The 19,292-nt window shown below is 32.6% G+C and overlaps 1 protein-coding gene across 1 annotated transcript in view; it reads left to right on the top strand.

Annotated features, from left to right (window-relative positions):
- The window catches only part of IRAK4 (interleukin 1 receptor associated kinase 4), a 45,668-nt gene extending 31,673 nt beyond the window's left edge, over positions 1-13,995 (top strand). The window contains exons 8-12 of the mRNA XM_031940424.1: positions 7,306-7,415; positions 7,960-8,143; positions 9,916-9,978; positions 12,864-13,022; positions 13,130-13,995. Of these exons, the coding sequence (XP_031796284.1) occupies positions 7,306-7,415; positions 7,960-8,143; positions 9,916-9,978; positions 12,864-13,022; positions 13,130-13,165 (552 nt within the window). The 3' untranslated portion in view covers positions 13,166-13,995. The remainder of the gene's footprint in view (positions 1-7,305; positions 7,416-7,959; positions 8,144-9,915; positions 9,979-12,863; positions 13,023-13,129) is intronic.
- Positions 13,996-19,292: the final 5,297 nt, after the last annotated feature.

Below are 19,292 nucleotides of genomic sequence, written 5' to 3'. Positions count from 1 at the left end.
GCTCAGTTACATCTCTCCCTTCCACTTTGGGTTTAATTAGTTCCTTTTGCAATCTACTCATAGGAGGGGTTGGATGCTGGGGGGAGGTGCTGGTGCTGTCACTGCTGTGCCCTCCCCCCTCCCATTATTACCCCTCCTCCCTCCATCTTGGAAGGTGGAATTGATGGAGGAGAGTCAATTACTTGCTCCTTAGGCGGGGTTGAAGCTGCTTTGTGTGATGGAAATTCACCACACCCTTGAGCCTCATTTAAGTCTCCATGCCCTGTGGGGATATGGTCATTAATCTATTCATTGTCTTCCTCCTTTTCCTCAGGCTTCCTCATCTGGCTATTCCTAGAACTTTGCTTTTTTCTATAACTTGTAGGATTCTTTAAAGCCAACTGTATTATATTGTACACATAGAATGCCTGGATGGAAATTGAACGAGGACCTTTTTCGTTTTAATATTCAGAGAGTTGTTGCCCTATTAAAGTCCAATTATTTGGAGAGATTTGCTCTTCCTCTAAGAACCAAGGAGAGGTGCATTTTAATGTACCCAGAAGTCTAGCTATCTGTTCCCAAGTTATAAGTAGCCCTTGTCCTTCTATCAGCTTTAAGCATGCTTTCTATAGCACCACTTTGGGGTGGGGGTGTGGGTGTGGGTGGGGGTGGGGATGGAGGAGAATCTTTTCCTAACATCTGTCTCATATCAGCCAGAAAAGGTTACTAGTTTAGTCCTTAAAAAAGTAAATTCCCTATTTGTCTATTAAAATACTCACCTAATTTCCTGGTCACTGGAGACTTCTTCAGTGAAAGTAGGGTCCTTGGTTCCCATGCTTGGGTGCCAAATGTGATGACCACATATTTTAAAATCAGCCAGAGTCAGGAATTCAGGTTAAAGGAAAATTCTTGATCTTTATTCTTTGGGGAGGTGAAGGGGGATGCCGATAGGAAGTGTGAGCAAGCCACAACACGAACCCGGCCAGCAGGTTCTCTGCCTCTCTCACTCCACCCACCAAAATTGTCTCTATGTCATTTCCTATACAACACATCAAAACTTGCACAAAGAGTGGGCGGGGCCATTCGTTCTCCAAGCATATATTAATAGAGTATCGTCCAATTGCTATTTTGCCTCACGTGCTTGGGACCTCAGTGCATCAACTTGAGCTTCAGCCCATTACACAGGTAGACAAAAATAGAGGGATTGGGAATTCTATGTAATAGTTCTTAGTCATCTCCCAGAGTTTTTTCACTGGGTGTAGCTAGTTCACTTCATTCCTGCTCCATTGGAACTGATTTAGTTCATCTCATTGGCTTAGTAAGTTCTTAAACACTTCAGTCATTTAGTTAATAATGAAGGATTGAAGCTAACATGATTACTCTGTATTTTCTCCTTGACTAGCCACAGTATTCTGGCAGGATTGCTTACCCTGTGTTCTATTATAAATAGAACACAACTTTACCTCCACTTCTAGCCTTTGCTGTGGAAAGGAATAAGTTCTCTGCTTGGAATAATAGCATGGCAATAGGATGTGCTGTATCATTGTTCAGCTGGAGAACTAAGGAGTGTTGGGAAATGAGGCAGGATGCTAACATATGTATGGGACTGCACCAGACTTAAGGGAAAGGAGACTGGTATTAAACTGAGGAGAGTTATGTATCCACAGAGATGGCGGTTGGTGAAAAATGAATTCCCTGGCATGGGAAAATTCTGAGACAGCTTTGAAGTCTAGCCCTCAGAGAAAATACTATCAAAGGGGAAAGAGTCATAAAGTGAGCAAAAAAGAGAAAAGAAAAAAGATTTCAGTAGGAAAAAAATGTTAAGGAACTTGAGCACAAGCAGGTGTACCAATAAAATCCTGTAAATTCCCAAGAGAACAAGGATGTTCTCAAATAGTTCAAGAAAAATAAGAAGTATAAAACCAGAATTTGTGGCCTGCACAACAGAAATAATTAGAAGTATATAAAAAAAAAAATTGAATCTGTAATGACTTATCTTACCAAAAAAGCAAAAGAAACAATTGATTGGGAATGCAAATATAATAAGTAAAGGAGAAACTAAATTGTTATTTTTGTTTATCTTTTTATTTTCAAGAGGACCAATGACACCACAGGTGATGTCTTGTACATGAATCAAATTTAAGTGAGGAAGAGTTGCACAAAATTATTAGCTTCACTCTTTCTTCCAGAGACATGGGATTTCAGTGCCAAAACAAAAACCAAGACAACTGTCAATGCAGTTGCTTCATTGGATGCAGTGGATGATTTTGTTGTCTTTGATATTTAATTGAACTCAAAGTACTTCACAATGCTTGCTTCAGCTGCCTTCTTGGTCACTGAAATAAATTTCCTTATCTACCTATTCCACTAAGTGAAGCTATTACTTATGGTAGACATCTTCCTAATTTACTAGTGAGTTTGAGACCTATCAGTTACCTTTGACCTAGTCTAGCTAGCTCTTCTGGAGGCAGTTTTATGAAAATATGACTGCTGGGCACACCTTGTTGGGAGTTGGGTAGCAGGTGGACACCAGAAGTGGACGAGCAGCCCTTACAAGGGCTTGGTAAGCCCTCATACCCAAAGTGCTAATATTCCCTGAACATTCCATTCATCCTTAAATAAAATTAAACTAAATAAAATATAAATAGAACTAAAGGTTAATAAAATTCATAAATTGATAGGATACATTGATTAAAAAGGTGGCAGAAAATTAAAATAATAAACAAGGTGAAATTGCAACAAAACTAGAACAAAAAAATTATTAGAACCTATCATGAACAGTTTTATGTTGGCAAAACTGCGAAGACCAAAAAAAATAGAGGATTGACTTCAAAAATATAAAATACTCAAAATAACCATGTACTAAATGCATATCTTTAAAAAAAAATCTACCTCAGAAAAAGAAATAGAACTAGCTATAAGATAATACCAATTAAAAACTTTGGGTCTTGAGTGAATTCACTGAAGAATTTTCTAAAACTTAAAACAATTAGGACCAATGCTACATAAATTTTCTCAAAAATTAAGAAATAAAGCCCTGTACTAAACTCTTTATATGAGACAAATATAACCTAAGCCAGGAAAGAATAAAGCATAGATGGAGAACTATGGATATTAAAGAATGTTGACTCAAATTTTTTAGAATTAAATTCTGAATAAAGACTAAAGCTATTCATTCAAGAATTAATTCATCATTACTAAGTTGGATTTATACCAGTGACGCAAACACGTAAGATTATTTTAATACATTCAGGAAAGGCCTTTAACAAAGTATAATATTCATTTGTCCTAAAAACAAACAAACTCTATAATATGGGCAAAGATTAACTTTTTTTTTTAGTAACAAAAAGTGAAGCATAAGATGTACAATGAAGATTGTGGAATCTTTTTCAATAAAAACAGGTATAGGATGCCCACTTTCACATTATTATTTGATATTGTTCTGGTATTGGTATCAATAGCAAAAAGATAAAAGAAAGAAATTAAAGTCACAAAACAGTCACAGAAAAAAGAAGATTATTCCTTTTTTGCTTAAAGTTTTAGCGAATCAAAAATTTACAATAGCTTCAACAGAGTTTTAGATTACAAAATATACTACAAAATTATTAAATGTCTATGTACTTGTAACACAAACTAATATTGGAGAGGGAAATCCCATTCCAAATAACTAAAATATTTAGGGGCCATGCAACTAAAACACATAAAAGACTTATATAGATTCAATTATAAAATGCATCCTTAAAGAAATAAAGAACACCCAAAAGAATAGTACTCTTGGATAGGCCATGCATGCCATAATGAAAATGATAATACTCCCAATGTTAATTCACAATTTTAATGCTATGTTGATTATGTTTTCAAGGAGGCAACTTTATTAAATTTTGTAAAAAAAAAATTTCATTTGGAAAAATAAAGATTTAGAATATTAAGAGAAATGATGAAAACAGTTAGGGGCAAAGGTAGATTAGCACTTCCACATCTCAAACAGTATTATTAAGCAGCAGTCATCAAAGCAAAACCATGTAGTACTGATTAAAAAATAGATATTTACATCAATGGGAATAGACTAGAAAAAGGAGAAATAACTAGGAACTCAGGAATCCAGTATTTAATAAACTGGGAAAAATTACTTGGGAAAGAATTTCTATTGGATATAAAATGCAGGGAAAAGTGGAAATCAGTCTGGTTGAATTTAGGCTTAGACTAGGTGGTACTTTGGAGAGATTGCAAATCCAGGAGGAAGACCTGCGTTCAGATGTGATCTTAGACATTTACTAGTTGTTTAATTTTCCTTTTTATAAAATAGTTCATTGTTTACTTTTGGGAAAAGCAATTTCCATTGAATGATGTGATCTAAAAAATAGATTTGTAGGGATTGAAAAGAGAGCGAGAGGAGAAAAATAGAAGTTGACTAATGATTAAGTTCCTCTCAACAATCTTAAGGGATAAGCTACTTCCCCCCACCTTGAGCTAAAGGTTAAGTGTAAGTTGAATAATATAAACAAGTTTTTTCCCCTTTCTATGAGTTTGGCTTAGAAAAGCAAGAAAAATGTAGATTGATTGCATAAAGGAATAGTGTCTGGTGAAGATTTTTAAAGAATGGAAAAGACTTGGGCATATTTGAAGACAGAAAGGGAAGAAAACAGTTGATAGAGGCAGGAAGTTAGAGAATGAAGTATGATTGAGGTTGCAATGTACTAAAAAAGATAAAAAACAATGGGATCAAGGATATATGCCTTGGGAGGGAGAAGGGCCACTTCATTGTCAGGAGAATGGAAAAAGAATCTGCCAAATTTATGCAAGATCTTCATTTTTAAAAAATATTTCAGTTACCAATGAAGTCTTATGGCTAATCATCTTTTATTTCCCTTGTTAAGTGACTGGCTCATGAAACATACTTATTATAATTTAGTAATAGAATCTAGGTGGTACAATGGATTGAATGTGGGGCCTGAAGTCAGGAACAAAGAGTTTTGAGATGAAGAGAAGGGGAGAAGAGAAAATTCACATTGAATAACATTTTCTCATTAAAGTAAGTGGTAAGATCCTCAGCCAAGAGAGGTTCTGGTAGAGGAAGCTTGAGGTAAGAGAAGATTTGGAAAAGCTTTTGAAGAGAGTGAAGAAGCCAGTTAGAGAAGAATAAAAGGAACAATAGGAACAAATGGTTGCTATAGTGAGGAGGGTCCCAGCCAAAGTTGGGTAACATGAATTTATAGTGTAAACAAAAAGCAATGTTTTGACTTTTCCTACCTCTATTCAGAAGCATGTGAATAGATACAGAGGATTCAGATGACAGGGATAATCTGAGGCTGAGTTTTGATGAAAGATAAGTAGAAAGGACAAAAAAACCAGTTTCAGGAGTATGGCTTTATAGACCCCACATATTTATGCCCAAAGAGGCTGAATGTGTGACTTGGTGGGTAGCTATGTTCCAAGACTTAATTGGAGAGAACTTTAGCCGGTCTACAATGGTCAAAAAGAATTTTCTTACTGAAAGTACCCTAAACTGTTTCCTCATCTATAACAGGAATCACAGATTTGTTTTGTTAAGGAATACTCTTTAAATCAATTAGTATTGATTACTTTGACTTATTTTTTTAGTCTGATTGTAGAATTAAGCTCCCTTACTTAGGAAAACCTAAGACAGAAATCAGACTAATATAGATATTCTCTTAAGTCTAGGTTACCTATAGATTTAGTGAATAGATAGACTTATGAGACTTTATCATTTGGTAGCAGATAATTCAAAGGAAGTCATGTCTTTGTAGGAATGAAATAATAGCATTATAAGATTCTTTTTAAAGGCTACATTTCCCTTTCTGAGAGCTAGAGAAAGTAAGATTGACTAAAGGTTAAGTTCTTCTTTCCAGTTTTAGTGGATAAGCTCCTTCCCCCCTTCAGCTAAAGGTTAAGTATAAGTTAAGTTGTATAATCTTCCAAGGTTGGGTTTCCCCTTCTGGCAGCTAGATGGGAGTGGGAAGATGAGTGATAACCACAAATCACAAGTTCTTTTCCAGTTTTAGTTGAAACTACAGGTCCCTTTAAAGTAAGCTCTTTCTTACATGAACTGATACTAAGTGAAATGAGTAGAACCAGAAGATCATAGTACATTATGCGATGATCAATTCTGATGGACGTGGCTCTTTTCAACAGTGAAGTGATTCAGGCCAGTTCCAATGGTCTTGTGATGGAGAAAGGCATCTACACCCAGAGAGGATTGTGGGGACTGAGTGTGGATCACAACAGAGGATTTTCACTATTTTTGTTGTTACTTGCTTGCATTTTGTTTTCTTTCTCATTTTCCCCCCTTTTAAACTGATTTTTGTTGTGCAGCATGATAATTGTGGAAATATGTATAGAAGAAGAATTGCACATATTTAACATATATTGATTATTTGCTGTCTAAGGGAGGAGGTAAGGGTCAGGGAGGGAGAAAAAAATTGGGACAAAAGGTTTTGCAAGGGTGAATATTGAAAATTATGCATATGTTTTAATAAAAAGCTTTAATAATAATAAAAAAATAAAATAAATTCTCTGTTACGAAATGCTATAAGTACAGGGCAGAGAATCTTAATGTAATTTCACTTTGACAGCTAAATGTTGCCAACAGTACAAAATTGCATTAATAAAGCTTGGGAAAAGTAATTAGATGACCTGACTTGTCCAATTGAAATTGAAATTTCCTAAGATTGTTGTATTTTTTAGTTTCTTTTTTTATGTTATAAAAATAAGTTCTGTAAATCACTTATTTGTCACTAATTACTGAATAATTGACTGACCTGATTTACTTAATGCTAACCTGTTGACTATTATTATTATATCAATGTTTATCCAGAAACTTAGCAAATAAGAATTATTTTTTATTTCAAATAATTAATTTTAACAGAAGCAATAAAAAGCGATTATGCAACTTCTTATACACATGTTATTTTTCTATCATGTCACAGCATACTTGGACTCATCAGTCATTTATCTATTTCCCTTTGAATCCTTTTGAAAAGGATATAAAAATGTTAAAAGAATGTCAGAAGATATCAGACTAAAATTGTAGACAGTATTATTTCCATACAATTTGGATCTTTCCTTTTCAAGAGTTACATCACAGAAAATTTTTAATGTTTAAGGAAAATATTCTTAACTTTTAGAATTAAACTCTTATTTAGTATTATCCAAGTAAATAAAAATTGCTTATTTCATGTAAAATAATTATTTCTAGCAACCTAAAATAAATTAAATATTTCTGTATTTATTCTTTATACAACTTGCTATTAGATTGTTTATTTTTGTTTCTTTTCTTCTTTTTTTCTTTTTTATTTCCATTTTTAGGATGGCACTGCACCACTTTCCTGGTACACAAGATGCAAAATTGCTCAAGGTACAGCTAATGGCATCTATTATTTACATACAAACCATCATGTTCATAGAGATATTAAAAGGTAAATTTTTCCATTAAAGTTTTTTTTTAAGTCTTTATATTTTTATCTTCATCCATTATTCTTAAAACATTGTATGTCCTAAGGGGGAAAAAACAAGGATGAGTGAAGGAACTAGATAAGATGTTGAAAACATTTTTTCTTCCCTTAGGATCTGTGTTTATTAGGGATATGAATTATAAAGAAGTTGAAAAGTTTTAGGAAAAGTATTGTGAATCCTAGTTTAAAAATTTAGTGGGCCTATAATAAATTTTACGTGGAATAACCAGTGTGAAATACTTAATTTTTGCTTCAAAAAGTAAAAAAGATGGCAACTGTTCCATTTTAATTATGTTTTAAATTCTTGGTGTTTTTAATATATATGCTTTGGATAATATGAAGGGATTGGACAAGATGATCTTTAAGTTCCCTTTTTACTTTAAATGTAAATTCTGTTTGTACTTTGTGAAGTTCAAAGTATTATTTAACTATTATATAATCAATGGTTTTACTTTATTGAGAAGATTGTATGTGTGTGTGTGTAAAACATTTAAATTTTTTTTTCCAGTGCAAATGTTTTACTTGATGAGAACTTCATACCCAAGGTTTCTGACTTTGGACTTGCACGAACTTCTGAAAAATTTAACCAAACTGTCATGACTAGTAGAATTGTGGGAACGACAGCCTATATGGCACCTGAAGCTTTGCGAGGAGAGATAACACCTAAATCTGATATTTATAGCTTTGGTGTGGTAAGTTTTATGTGAAATTGTTAGCAATGCTATTCTTCTTGAATTAAAAAAAAAGGTTTGTCCAGATATGTGGGGTTGAAAAAGGAGGGTCACTTTATCTCTCCTTACAAGGGTATAACTTATAAAGTACACAGAAGCCTCATGTCTCTTTGTCTTGAATATTTTCTTTTTTCTTTTAATTAAAGCTTTTTATTTTCAAAACATATGCATAGATAATTTTCAACCTTGAATTTTATATGTATAATTTCATAAAATTAAGTAAAAAAGAAATTAAAAAATTTCAGTTTGGTAGGTTATAGTATTTATACTTCTTAATTATTTAAAGCTTAAGACTGCACTAAGATTTTTGGAACATTATAATAAAATTTTCCCAAGAAATGAATGATGAAGAATTATAATTAGGTAAGTTATCAATAACATGGAGAAATAGCCCCCCAAAAAATAAAATTAAAAAAAAAACAAAGTTAAGATTCTATTCCATACCCATCAGATTTGCAAAAATAACAAAAGAGGAAAATGGCAATTCTTAGAAGCTCTTTGGTATGACAAACACACTACTTAATTGTGCTGCTATGAATTGGTTAACCATTCTGGAAAACATTTTGCAACTATATCCAAAAAGTGACTAAACTTGACGCTGCAGTGTCACTAGTTGAAATAAATCCACATATAAATTTTTAATTATGTTTTGATATGATTGTCATTGTGTTTGAAAAAAATAGTTACTTATGCTTTGTGATCCTAATGGCCATAATTCACTAACCTTCTGTGTGATTCAGTTAAGGGAGCAGATGATTCATATTAATCTTATATGTAAATGAGCCAACCTAAAGTGGCTTAAATTAGGATTTCTGTTGGATGGTACAATCTCTCAACAATCTCTCAACTTTGGACCTTGTTGCCTCTGTCATCACAGGAACTTTGAATGGCTAAGTTTCTGTGTCTCTGTGCACTACAGCCCTCTCTTCCCTTCCCCTCTACTAACTCGGTATCCCTTCTGTATTTTCTCTTATATTCTAAGTAATAATAAATTGAGTAGCAACTCTTAAACTGTAAGTGTGCTGCCTCTTGACTAAGGTCCCATGGCCTATCCCCAGAAGTCACTGATTGGTTTTAATGTAATCATTAATCATAGTTTTTTTTTTTTTTTACTAACATGTCATTAAACCCTAAAAAAGCATAAAATATGTCACACTAAAAAATGTATAATTTTAGGAAGTAATTATATTCACTTAAAATTTAAAGATAATATGTAGAAAAGGAATTAACTGACAATTATTTGCCAATTTATACTAGTTAATTTTTAGGAAAAGAGAAATTTGTTTTATTTTTATCATATTCAACATTATACTTTTGTATTGGCTGCTTGTCATGATAAAATACAGGGATTGTAAGATCTTGCAGATCTTGGAAAAGATAATGAGCAATATTTCTGGGAATACAACTGGAGAAGCAAGAATCTCCTACCAACCTAAATAGCAAATTGGTATCTTCTCGACCTATATATATTTGGTGAAAGTACAGAAAATGTCAAAATCATACTCTAAATGTTTGGGGAAAAGAAAGCTTCTAGAGCAGGGTGGGATCTTGTTCATTTGGCTATTCAGAAGTGGATGTAGTAGAGAGGTAATAATCCATCAATAGCTTTATGGTTTTAGTATAGTAGAAAGAATATTATGTATGGAAAAGGTAAACCAAATTTCATTCTTACAGAACTTTTTTGTGTGTTTTCCTATATATTTTATATTTGTGTCTTTGATTTTTCTATATAGGTCTTACTAGAAATAATAACCGGACTTCCAGCAGTAGATGAGCAACGTGAACCTCAATTATTGGTAGTTTTCAAGATTTTAAAAATATATTTCCTTTGTCTTTTAATTGATAAACTAAACTTTACATTAATACTTTTAATATTTTATGTTGACATTTGGTTCATTTTTTGCAATTGTTGTGATATAATGGAAAAAACACTGATTTAAGAGGCAAGAGTCTTAGGTTCTAGTCCTGAGTCAATCAAAAAAGCATTTGACTTTTGCAGTTCACTTGACCTCTCATTGCTTCATATCCCTCATCCAATTTCAATTTTCTATTAGCATTTCATTATTTATCTTTAATATTTACAAAACAGAGGAGAAAAATGTGACTTTTTCTTTTTAGTAAAAATAGAAATGATTAATTTCACTTTCATAGTGAAACTAAGTTTTGGAAAGTACTTCATCCACTCTGTATGTCTGCAGAAATCTCTACTATAGTATCACCAATAGGTAGTCATTCAGATTTTTCTTGAAGCTCTGTAAAGAAAAGGAATCTATTATTTCTCAAAGCAAGTTTTAATTATTAGGAAATTTTTTCACATATTGACATTAAACCTGTCTCTCTATAACTTTCCCTCATTTTTTCAAATTTTCTTTCTCATTTTTTTTTTATCATTTATCATTTCTGTATATAAAGAAGAGAAAGGGAAAATATACATGAAACCCTAAGCCTCTCTTATGTATAGATTTTCTTTTTTTTAATTATATGTTAAATTTGGGAATATCAATCAGTATTGTCTTTTTTGTATCCTTGTCTGAACATGCTTCTGCTTCCTTTTGTGTATTATTAAATATTTTACTGACACCCTTTTTTGTTTCATCTCCATCACAATATACATGCATATACATATCTAGTTTTCTTGGCAAAACATAAAATCTCTTGCTTTTCAAAATTAAGTTTAATTAAACAAAATAGATATAAATATTAGTTATACATGAAAATATAGATGTCCCTCTGTATTCACAATCTACAAATTTCTGCCAATAAGGGGGAAGCATACATCGAGTTATGAATTTTGGGAAGTCATAATTGACCATTTCATTGATTTTTCATTGATCCATAAGTCTTCAGTTACTTTCCTTTATGCTATTGTATTCACCTTATAAAATTTTCTGGTTCTACTCACTTAATATTCCCTCATTTCATATAGGTCTTTTCATATTTCTCTGAATCATTCATATTCATCATTTATGTAATATCATTTATCATTATTCATATTAATAACTTGATATTAATTAAATTCATGTACTATAATTTGTCCAGACATTTTCCAGTTTATAGTCACCCACTTTGTTTCCATTTTCTTATTACCAAAAAAAGTATTGCTATGAATATTTTTGTGCCAATGAGTTCTTTCCATCTTTTGTCAGGAGGAGAAATACCTTATAGCAACTCCTTTACTTCTTACTTTTTTTCTTTGTTTTCCTTGCAGATTTATGACTTTTTCTTCCTTCAATGGATTTTGCTATGATTTTATCTAATTTATAAATTCTTTGGCTGTTTGATTTGTAGTATAGTGAGGGCTAATTCCTGTGTATGTACAAGTGATCCCATTCCATCCCATTCCTTCTACCACCTTTACTCTCATTAATCTTCAATTTTTCCCTATCTGCTGATTGTTTCCCTATTGGCTATAAACATGCCCATGTTTCTTGCATCCTCAAAAATCTTTATGTTTCCTCCCTGCTAGTTATAGCTCCTATGTGTCTTATCCCTATTGTGGTCATATACAACTGGTGCTTCTTCCTCTTTTCTTAGACTCTTTCTGAAATTTGGCTTCTGACTTCATCATTCTACTGAAACTGCTGTCTTGAAGAGTTACCAGTGATAGCCAAATCTCAGTCCCTTTTTCTCAGATCTTATCCTTCTTTTTAGCCTTTGACATTGTCCATTACTATCTTCTGATACACTCTTTTCTAGGTTCTTATGATACTGTTCTCTGTTTCTTCTACCTGTCCAACCACTTTTCAGTTTCATTTGCTCAATCTTCATCCAGATCACACCCGCTAATTGTGGCCTTCTTCTCTTGTTCCTCCATATTGTTTCATGTAATGATCTCATCAGTTCCCATGGACTCAATTAGCATGTATGCTGATGATTCTCAAAACTACATCTCCAGCCGTAATCTAATTTCTAGTTTTGCATCTCAACTTGCATATAAGACAGCGTAAACTGAATTTTTCAAAAACATATTAAATTCAGTTTGTTGGGATCTGAACTCATTTTTCCCTCTAGTCCCTCCCATTTTCCAAACTTTCCTATTATTATAAAGGGAATCACATCCTTCCGGCCATCACATTGTCACTTCTTGCCTAGACAAGTGGACTATCCATCACTCATCTGTCATATTGCTCTTGTCTGACCATGTTACTCCCTATTCAGTAAATTTCAGGGGCTATCACTTATAGGATCAAATATGAAATGTGTGGATCCCTCCATAATCTGGATCCTCCAACAGTTCTCCTTATTTCTCTCCATATACTTTAATATCCAATGACATTGGCCTCCTTGCTTTTACTTCTCATAAGACCCCATCTCTCTACTGGTTATCCCTTATGCCTGGAATTCTATCTTTGCCTTTTGACTTCACTGCCTTCCTTCAAATACCCCCTAAAATCCTACCTTCCATAGGAATCCTTTTCCCATTCCCTTAATACTAGTGTCTTCTATTTTTCTCTAGTTCATCTTACAGATAGATAGTTTTCATGCTGTCTCCTTCCTTAGACTATGAGGTCTTTGAGAGCCAGAACTGTCTTGTTTTTCTTTGTATTTACAATACTTAATACAGTGCCTGGCACATAGTAGCTACTTAAATGATTGTTGAGTTATTGACTGCATTTTAATAGCTATTTCTTTCTTAATTGGAAGTTTTAAACTAAACTAAATTTTATTACTAATTTTAAAGCTAGATATCAAAGAGGAAATTGAAGATGAAGAAAAGCATATTGAAGATTATATTGATGCAAAAATGAATGATGTGGATTCTACTTCTGTTGAAAATATGTATTCTATTGCTAGTCTTTGTCTTCATGAAAAGAAAAATAAGAGACCAGACATTGAGATGGTATTTTAAATTTTTTGTTGTTATATATATGTTGTGTGTATAAATATTATATATGTATATACATACATTTTAAAATTTAATACTTCAATTTTGTTTTATTTTTGTAGGTAAAACAGCACCTCCAAGAAATGGCATCATTGTGATTTCCTAAGAGTTTTAAGATACTTTCTAAATTAACCTTGAAAATTGACTCCCGGGTTTGTTAGTCCAGAAAAAAAAAAATTAACATAGAAAGTTTTTGGAGTTTCATCCTCTACATCAGACCCTGTATTTTTAAATTTTAACTTATTTTAAATTTCTCTTGCTTCACAAGCTGGCTGTTATAGTCAGACTTTGAGCCTACATCAACTTGTACCTCTCTTTAGGAACATTTTTTACCCTATTATATTTGAAGTTTAATAGAATAAAATTTAAATTTTACTACAGTTCAAGTGGATCAAAAAAAATCCTTAATTTTACAGTATTTTTCCTCCTATTATGTAGTATACAATTAGATTTGATCTTGTTTGCTATAGTAAATATGATTCAAGAAATAGTTTTCATCATTTTTTTTCTATATTTAGCATAGATGGTTAATTTTTAAAGTTGTTGCAAAAGAATTAAGGCAAACAAAGGCACATTCAATTCCCAGCACATTCAGTTTATTAGTAAGACTATAAATTACCAATAAGAGGATCTAGATTTTTCAGTCAAAAGAGATAAGGGTTTATAGATTTTATGTGGGAAATAGAAGAAAACAAAAGATAGGAACCATAAAGCTATGGTTGCAAATTCTGAAGGCTCATAGATGATGGATAATAGCATCATTGAACAGAAATCAGAAATGCCGAACTTTCAACAGTGCGAAAGCCCCTTGGTGGTATCCACTTGTGTGGACATCCAGACTTTCATGAAGGACAGCCAGAATTACAAAGATAACAGACTTTCTTACACTCACTTGGATCTTTATTCAGAGGAAAAAAAAAAAAAAAAACATAGTTTAGGTAATTTTACAACATGTTGGGAGTTATATAGAATATAATCAATTACAGAATGGAATCAGAATCAATTTGATTATCTCAATGTGAATTGATTTAACTATTTTGGAAATCAGTTTGGAATTATGCTAAGAAAGGAACTGTTCCAGAGATCTGACTACTAGGCATATATATACCCTAGGGAGGTTTTAAAAATGTGAAGTTTCATATATGCCAAAATAAGCATAGCAGCATTTTCTGGGATAGCAAAAAAACTAATTCCCATTCACTGGAGAATGAATAAATACATTTTGGTCTGAAATATAGTTGTAATATGCAGGAGGAAACAAATATGAAGAATGGAGAGAGGTGTGGGAAGATATGAGAAATAATGCTATGAAAATAACTAATAAAACAATATACACAAAGGCCATAAAAATGAATTTTGTATAATTACAATGAAGAAACTTGCCTCCAAAGAAAATATAAGAATATGCCTCCTTTTTTAGAGAAGTGAGGATTGAGAAACTAGGTATAGAGCTTTGTTACAATGTTACACTTGCTTGATATGTCTGTTTGTTTTGCTGAAATGTTTCTTTTATATTTTTATATATATGTATGTATATTTTCTGTTACAAAAGATATTTCTCAGTAGAGGGGAAGAGGATAATAGTTGTAAATGAAAGTGATTTTAAAACAAAATGTACAAATAAAAATTAATCTAAAAAATCAAATGTTGATTAAAATTATTTAAAAGGTACTTTAGCATCTGTGGAACAAGAGTGGTCCAGAAACATGTTTACAAAGACATGCTCAGGTTCCGGCATATCCATTCAGTAGCATAGTCAGAACAAGAATATGGCCAAGCGTCATTTATAAAACAGGAAGTACTATATTCTGCTTTGTACATGTCTCAAGTTGAAGTGTTGTTAAAATACCTAGAGAGTAAAATGCATAATTATTCAAATTATTTTTAATATTAAATATTCAAGAAGAAAAAAATTAATTAAAAAGGGAAATGAAAAGTCACAGTCAATTAATTTAACCTACAATTAGGATTATCAAAAGTTCTATTTTAAAATAGAGAATGGTTGTTAATTGATAATAATATTAAAATAAAATTCAATATAAATTTATTCCCTAAAATAAGTTTTTTATTAAGTATCTTATCTATTATGGTTTTGTTTAGCTTCAATAGTAGAAATCAAACATCTTTAAATACACAGTGGACAATTTATTTTAGTAACATAGTATAATTTTGTGAATATTTCCATAATACTTAAATTTACTATATTTTACATATCAAAATGAGGCAAATATTAAACTTTCTCTATCCAATTTTATTAAAATTTTCCAGCAAAGCAACATTATATTAAAAATGAAATTAAAAAAATTCCAAATTGTTGGGATACGCTCTTAATATGTGTATTTTCTAATAAATATATACATACTGTAATACTAAAGTTATATAAGTTATAAAATATTTAGTTTTTCTTTTATGTAATAATAGCATAAGAAACCCTTTTGCACCTGAGTAATGTTGATTGTGTTGGGCTTACAAATATAATTGTCAGGAATTATTTGCTTAGTTAATTTGCTCTTTGAAACTCTAGTCAAGCAGATGATTTTTTTTTTTGAACATCTTTTTTTCTGTGTAGATATTCTCCATATATAATGGAAAAACAAGGAAGATCTTAGATTTTTTTAAGATTTAATTTTAAGTAACCAGAAAACTTTCAGTTCAAATCCATTTATATTATCGTTTAATGTATGTGTCATGTATCCAATTTCTTTTTCTTTTTTATTATAATAACTTTTTATTGACAGAACCCATGCCAGGGTAACTTTTTACAACATTATCCGTTGCACTCACTTCTGTTCCAATTTTTCCCCTCTTTCCCTCTACCCCCTCCCCTAGATGGCAAACAATCCTACATATGTTAAATATGTTGCAGTGTATTCTAGATACAATATATGTGTGCAGAACCAAACTGTTCCCTTGTTGCACAGGGAGAATTGGATTCAGAAGGTAGAAATAACCCAAAAAGGAAAACAAAAATGCAAACAGTTTACATTCATTTCCGAGTGTCCTTTCTTTGGGTGTGGCTGCTTCTGTCCATCATTGATTAATTGAAACTGAGTTAGGTCTCTTTGTCAAAGAAATCCACTTCCATCAGAATACATCCTCATACAGTATTGTTGCTGCTGTGTTGATGTGTCTCCTGGTTCTGCTCATTTCACTTAGCATCAGTTCATGTAATTCTCTCCAAGCCTCTCTGTATTCATCCTGCTGGTCATTTCTTACAGAACAATAATATTTCATAACATTCATATACAACAATTTACCCAACCATTCTCCAATTGATAGGCATCCATTCATTTTCCACTTTCTGGCCACTACAAACAGGGCTGCCACAAACATTTTGGCACATACAGGTCCCTTTCCCTTCTTTAATATCTCTTTGGGGTATAAGCCCCATGTAGCCATTTTCAATGTTTGGACATGTTATTTGTATTTTTCTGGGTGTTTGAAGAACAGCAAGATAGTTATTTCGAAGGTAGAATGGAACCAGAGTACATTTTTTGAGGGAGGAGATTGTATCTCCAGAGCCTTGTTCAGTTTGACACAAAGTAGGTACTTAGTAAATGTTTACTGACTAATCTTAAGGGTAAGAGGGAGCCACTGGAGTTTACTGAGTAGGGTAGTGTGACATGGTCAGACCTGTTTTAGGAACATCATTTTGGTAAATTTATGGAGGCTGGATTAGGGAGGAATGACTTGAGGCAGAGGCACTAATAATAATCATAATCATCATCATCATAATTAAACCATTAAAATAATAACTAGTATTTATATAGCACCTACTATGGTTAGGCACTATGCTAATAACTTTTCATACATTTGTTCATTCTGAAAGCACATGTAGACATATATAATCATTGCTGTGTATATATATGTATATGTAACTGTTTATGTGTGTATGATAGAATCTTGTCTTACATATTTACTTTAGAGCAGAATTAGTACAGAGCAGGTTCATGTTGGAGTCTAGCCTACCAAACCAGTGGGGTATTAGTCATATCAGTACTTTAAAGGGTCTGTCATTTCATCGGTGAAGTAATTCCTTAATAACCCAGATACTATCTCCTTGCCCATAAAACTTACCAGCAGGTCTTAAAGAACATGATAGTTGAAAAATTTATCATGCAGTAGCTAAACATATCAATGTTCTCAGATGAATTAATGTCACCCAGAGCATTAACTGCCCAGTTCTCAGAATCTCTGTAGCTTAATAGAGTTTGTGTTCTGCTGGGTTCTAAGAACCGAGCTTCAATTTCACATTTTATGAAGAATCAGAACAGAACCTCAGGAAGACTGGGGGTAGTTTTTTTTTTTTTTTTTTTTTTTTTTTTTCAGACGTGTCATTAAGTATTTGGCAATTCAGTCTTAGGGAGTTGTCTCAGATAATTTAGAGAGTTGATTTCCCAAGGCCACATAGCCACTTAAGACTTGTACCCAGGTCTTCTAGGATCAACTTTATCCAATACATCATGTTACCTCTACCTCTCACAGGATTAGTTATTGTACTAAAAATTATACATTTGCCTAAGCCTATTTTACACTAAGACAATGAAGGGGAGTGTAACAATAAAGCCATGTTCCTGAAAGTCCTTTGGAATGGAAGGACAAAAGAAAATAAGGACCAGAGAGAAATAGGGCCAAGTTACTTTTTGGCTCTTGTGAGCTACCTTTATCACAAATTTTTTTCTGGTTGCAGTTATTCTATACATCCTGGATCCCCAAGACAAACAGCAAACTTGGGACAATCCATCCTGGTTGGCAAAGTGGCCCCTGGGTCAAGAGATGAGTAATGGAACGCTGAGTTAATAGCATTCACAGTGGCACAGAGCAGGCCGGTTCAAAAAGCATTCACCTACTGCCACAAAATAGCAATTCCTTCAACAAATCTTTAGCTATCTCTCTTGGGTTGGTGGGCCCAATCCCAAAGGTTGAAACACTGATCAATATCCTATCCATTACTCACACTTAATAGCAAATACTCTCTAAATGGAAAGAACCATTGAAAGTAAAAGCAAAACCTCATAATAAATTCACATATTCCAATAGAACATATTGGATAAAGGCTAAAAATAAGATGAATAGCAGATACAGAAAAACAGAAAGTAGCCCCAAAACTTGTAATGCCAAATATAAGGCATGTTTTATGCCTTCCTCCAGATCTACATGGCTTGATTTCCACCAGCTTTCCCTGTATTGATACAATCAGGCCAATGAAAGGGATATATTAATTTGCAAATTGAACTATATTTCAATTAGGTAAAGAAGTACAAGTAGAGAAATATGCAAATTAAATGAAACAAAATATTGACTTCAATAATAAATCTTACAACTTAAAAAAATTTTTTTTAAAAAAGCTCAATATGCAAAATATCCTTTTCATTTGTTTTGTGCAGTACAACACTGAGTTCATGAGATTTTAACATTCTTTAATTCTTTCTTCATGATAAAGTACATTTCTCCAAGTCTAGGTTTTCAATGGAATTTAAATCAGGTGAACCCTCAGGTCACTAAATCTTATTAATATTTTTTTGAGGAAATTCTTCAACCTTTCAGATGCATCATATAAGACTGTTTTTGTAATATATCATCTCCATATGGGAATTTTTCTAATTATAGAACAATTATTCCAGTCTGTTTATCAGAGTTCCTCTTGTCCTCAAAAAAGACAAGACTTCCACGCCCAGACATTTATTTAGTTCCTATTATGTCCCAAACACTGTACTAAAGCACAGACTATAGAGATAAGGCAGTCTCTGCCCTTCAGGCATTCACAAATTAATGGGGGAGAGAACAAATAGATATGTATAAACAAGTTATGTACAGGATAAAAAGGAAATAAGGAAATAAACTAGAATATAAAGATGGGTTGGGAAAGGATTTCTGTAGATAAGATTTCAGTTGGGATTTAAAGGAAACCAGTAAAGACAAGAAGGGAGAGAGCATTTTTGTCATAGGGTAGAGCCAGAAAAATGCCTAAGAAATAGTGTCTCATTTGTGAAACAGCAAAGTCATTGTCACTAGATAGCATATGGCAGGAAATAAGGTATATAGGAAGATTGTAGAGGTAGAAAGAGGCTAGGTGATGAAGGGATTTGAATGCCAAAGAGGATTTTTGTTATTTGATATTGGTAATGATAGGGAGCCACTGGAATTTACTTGAGTGGGAAAGTGACATAGCCAGAACTGTACTTTAGAAAACCACTAATGGCTGAATAGAGATTGATGGAAGTG

The sequence above is a fragment of the Sarcophilus harrisii genome, chromosome 5 (assembly GCF_902635505.1).
Source record: "Sarcophilus harrisii chromosome 5, mSarHar1.11, whole genome shotgun sequence".
Lineage (NCBI taxonomy): Eukaryota > Metazoa > Chordata > Mammalia > Dasyuromorphia > Dasyuridae > Sarcophilus > Sarcophilus harrisii.
The sequence above is the reverse complement of the archived record's forward strand: the minus strand, read 5'-3'. Positions and strand labels throughout refer to the sequence as shown.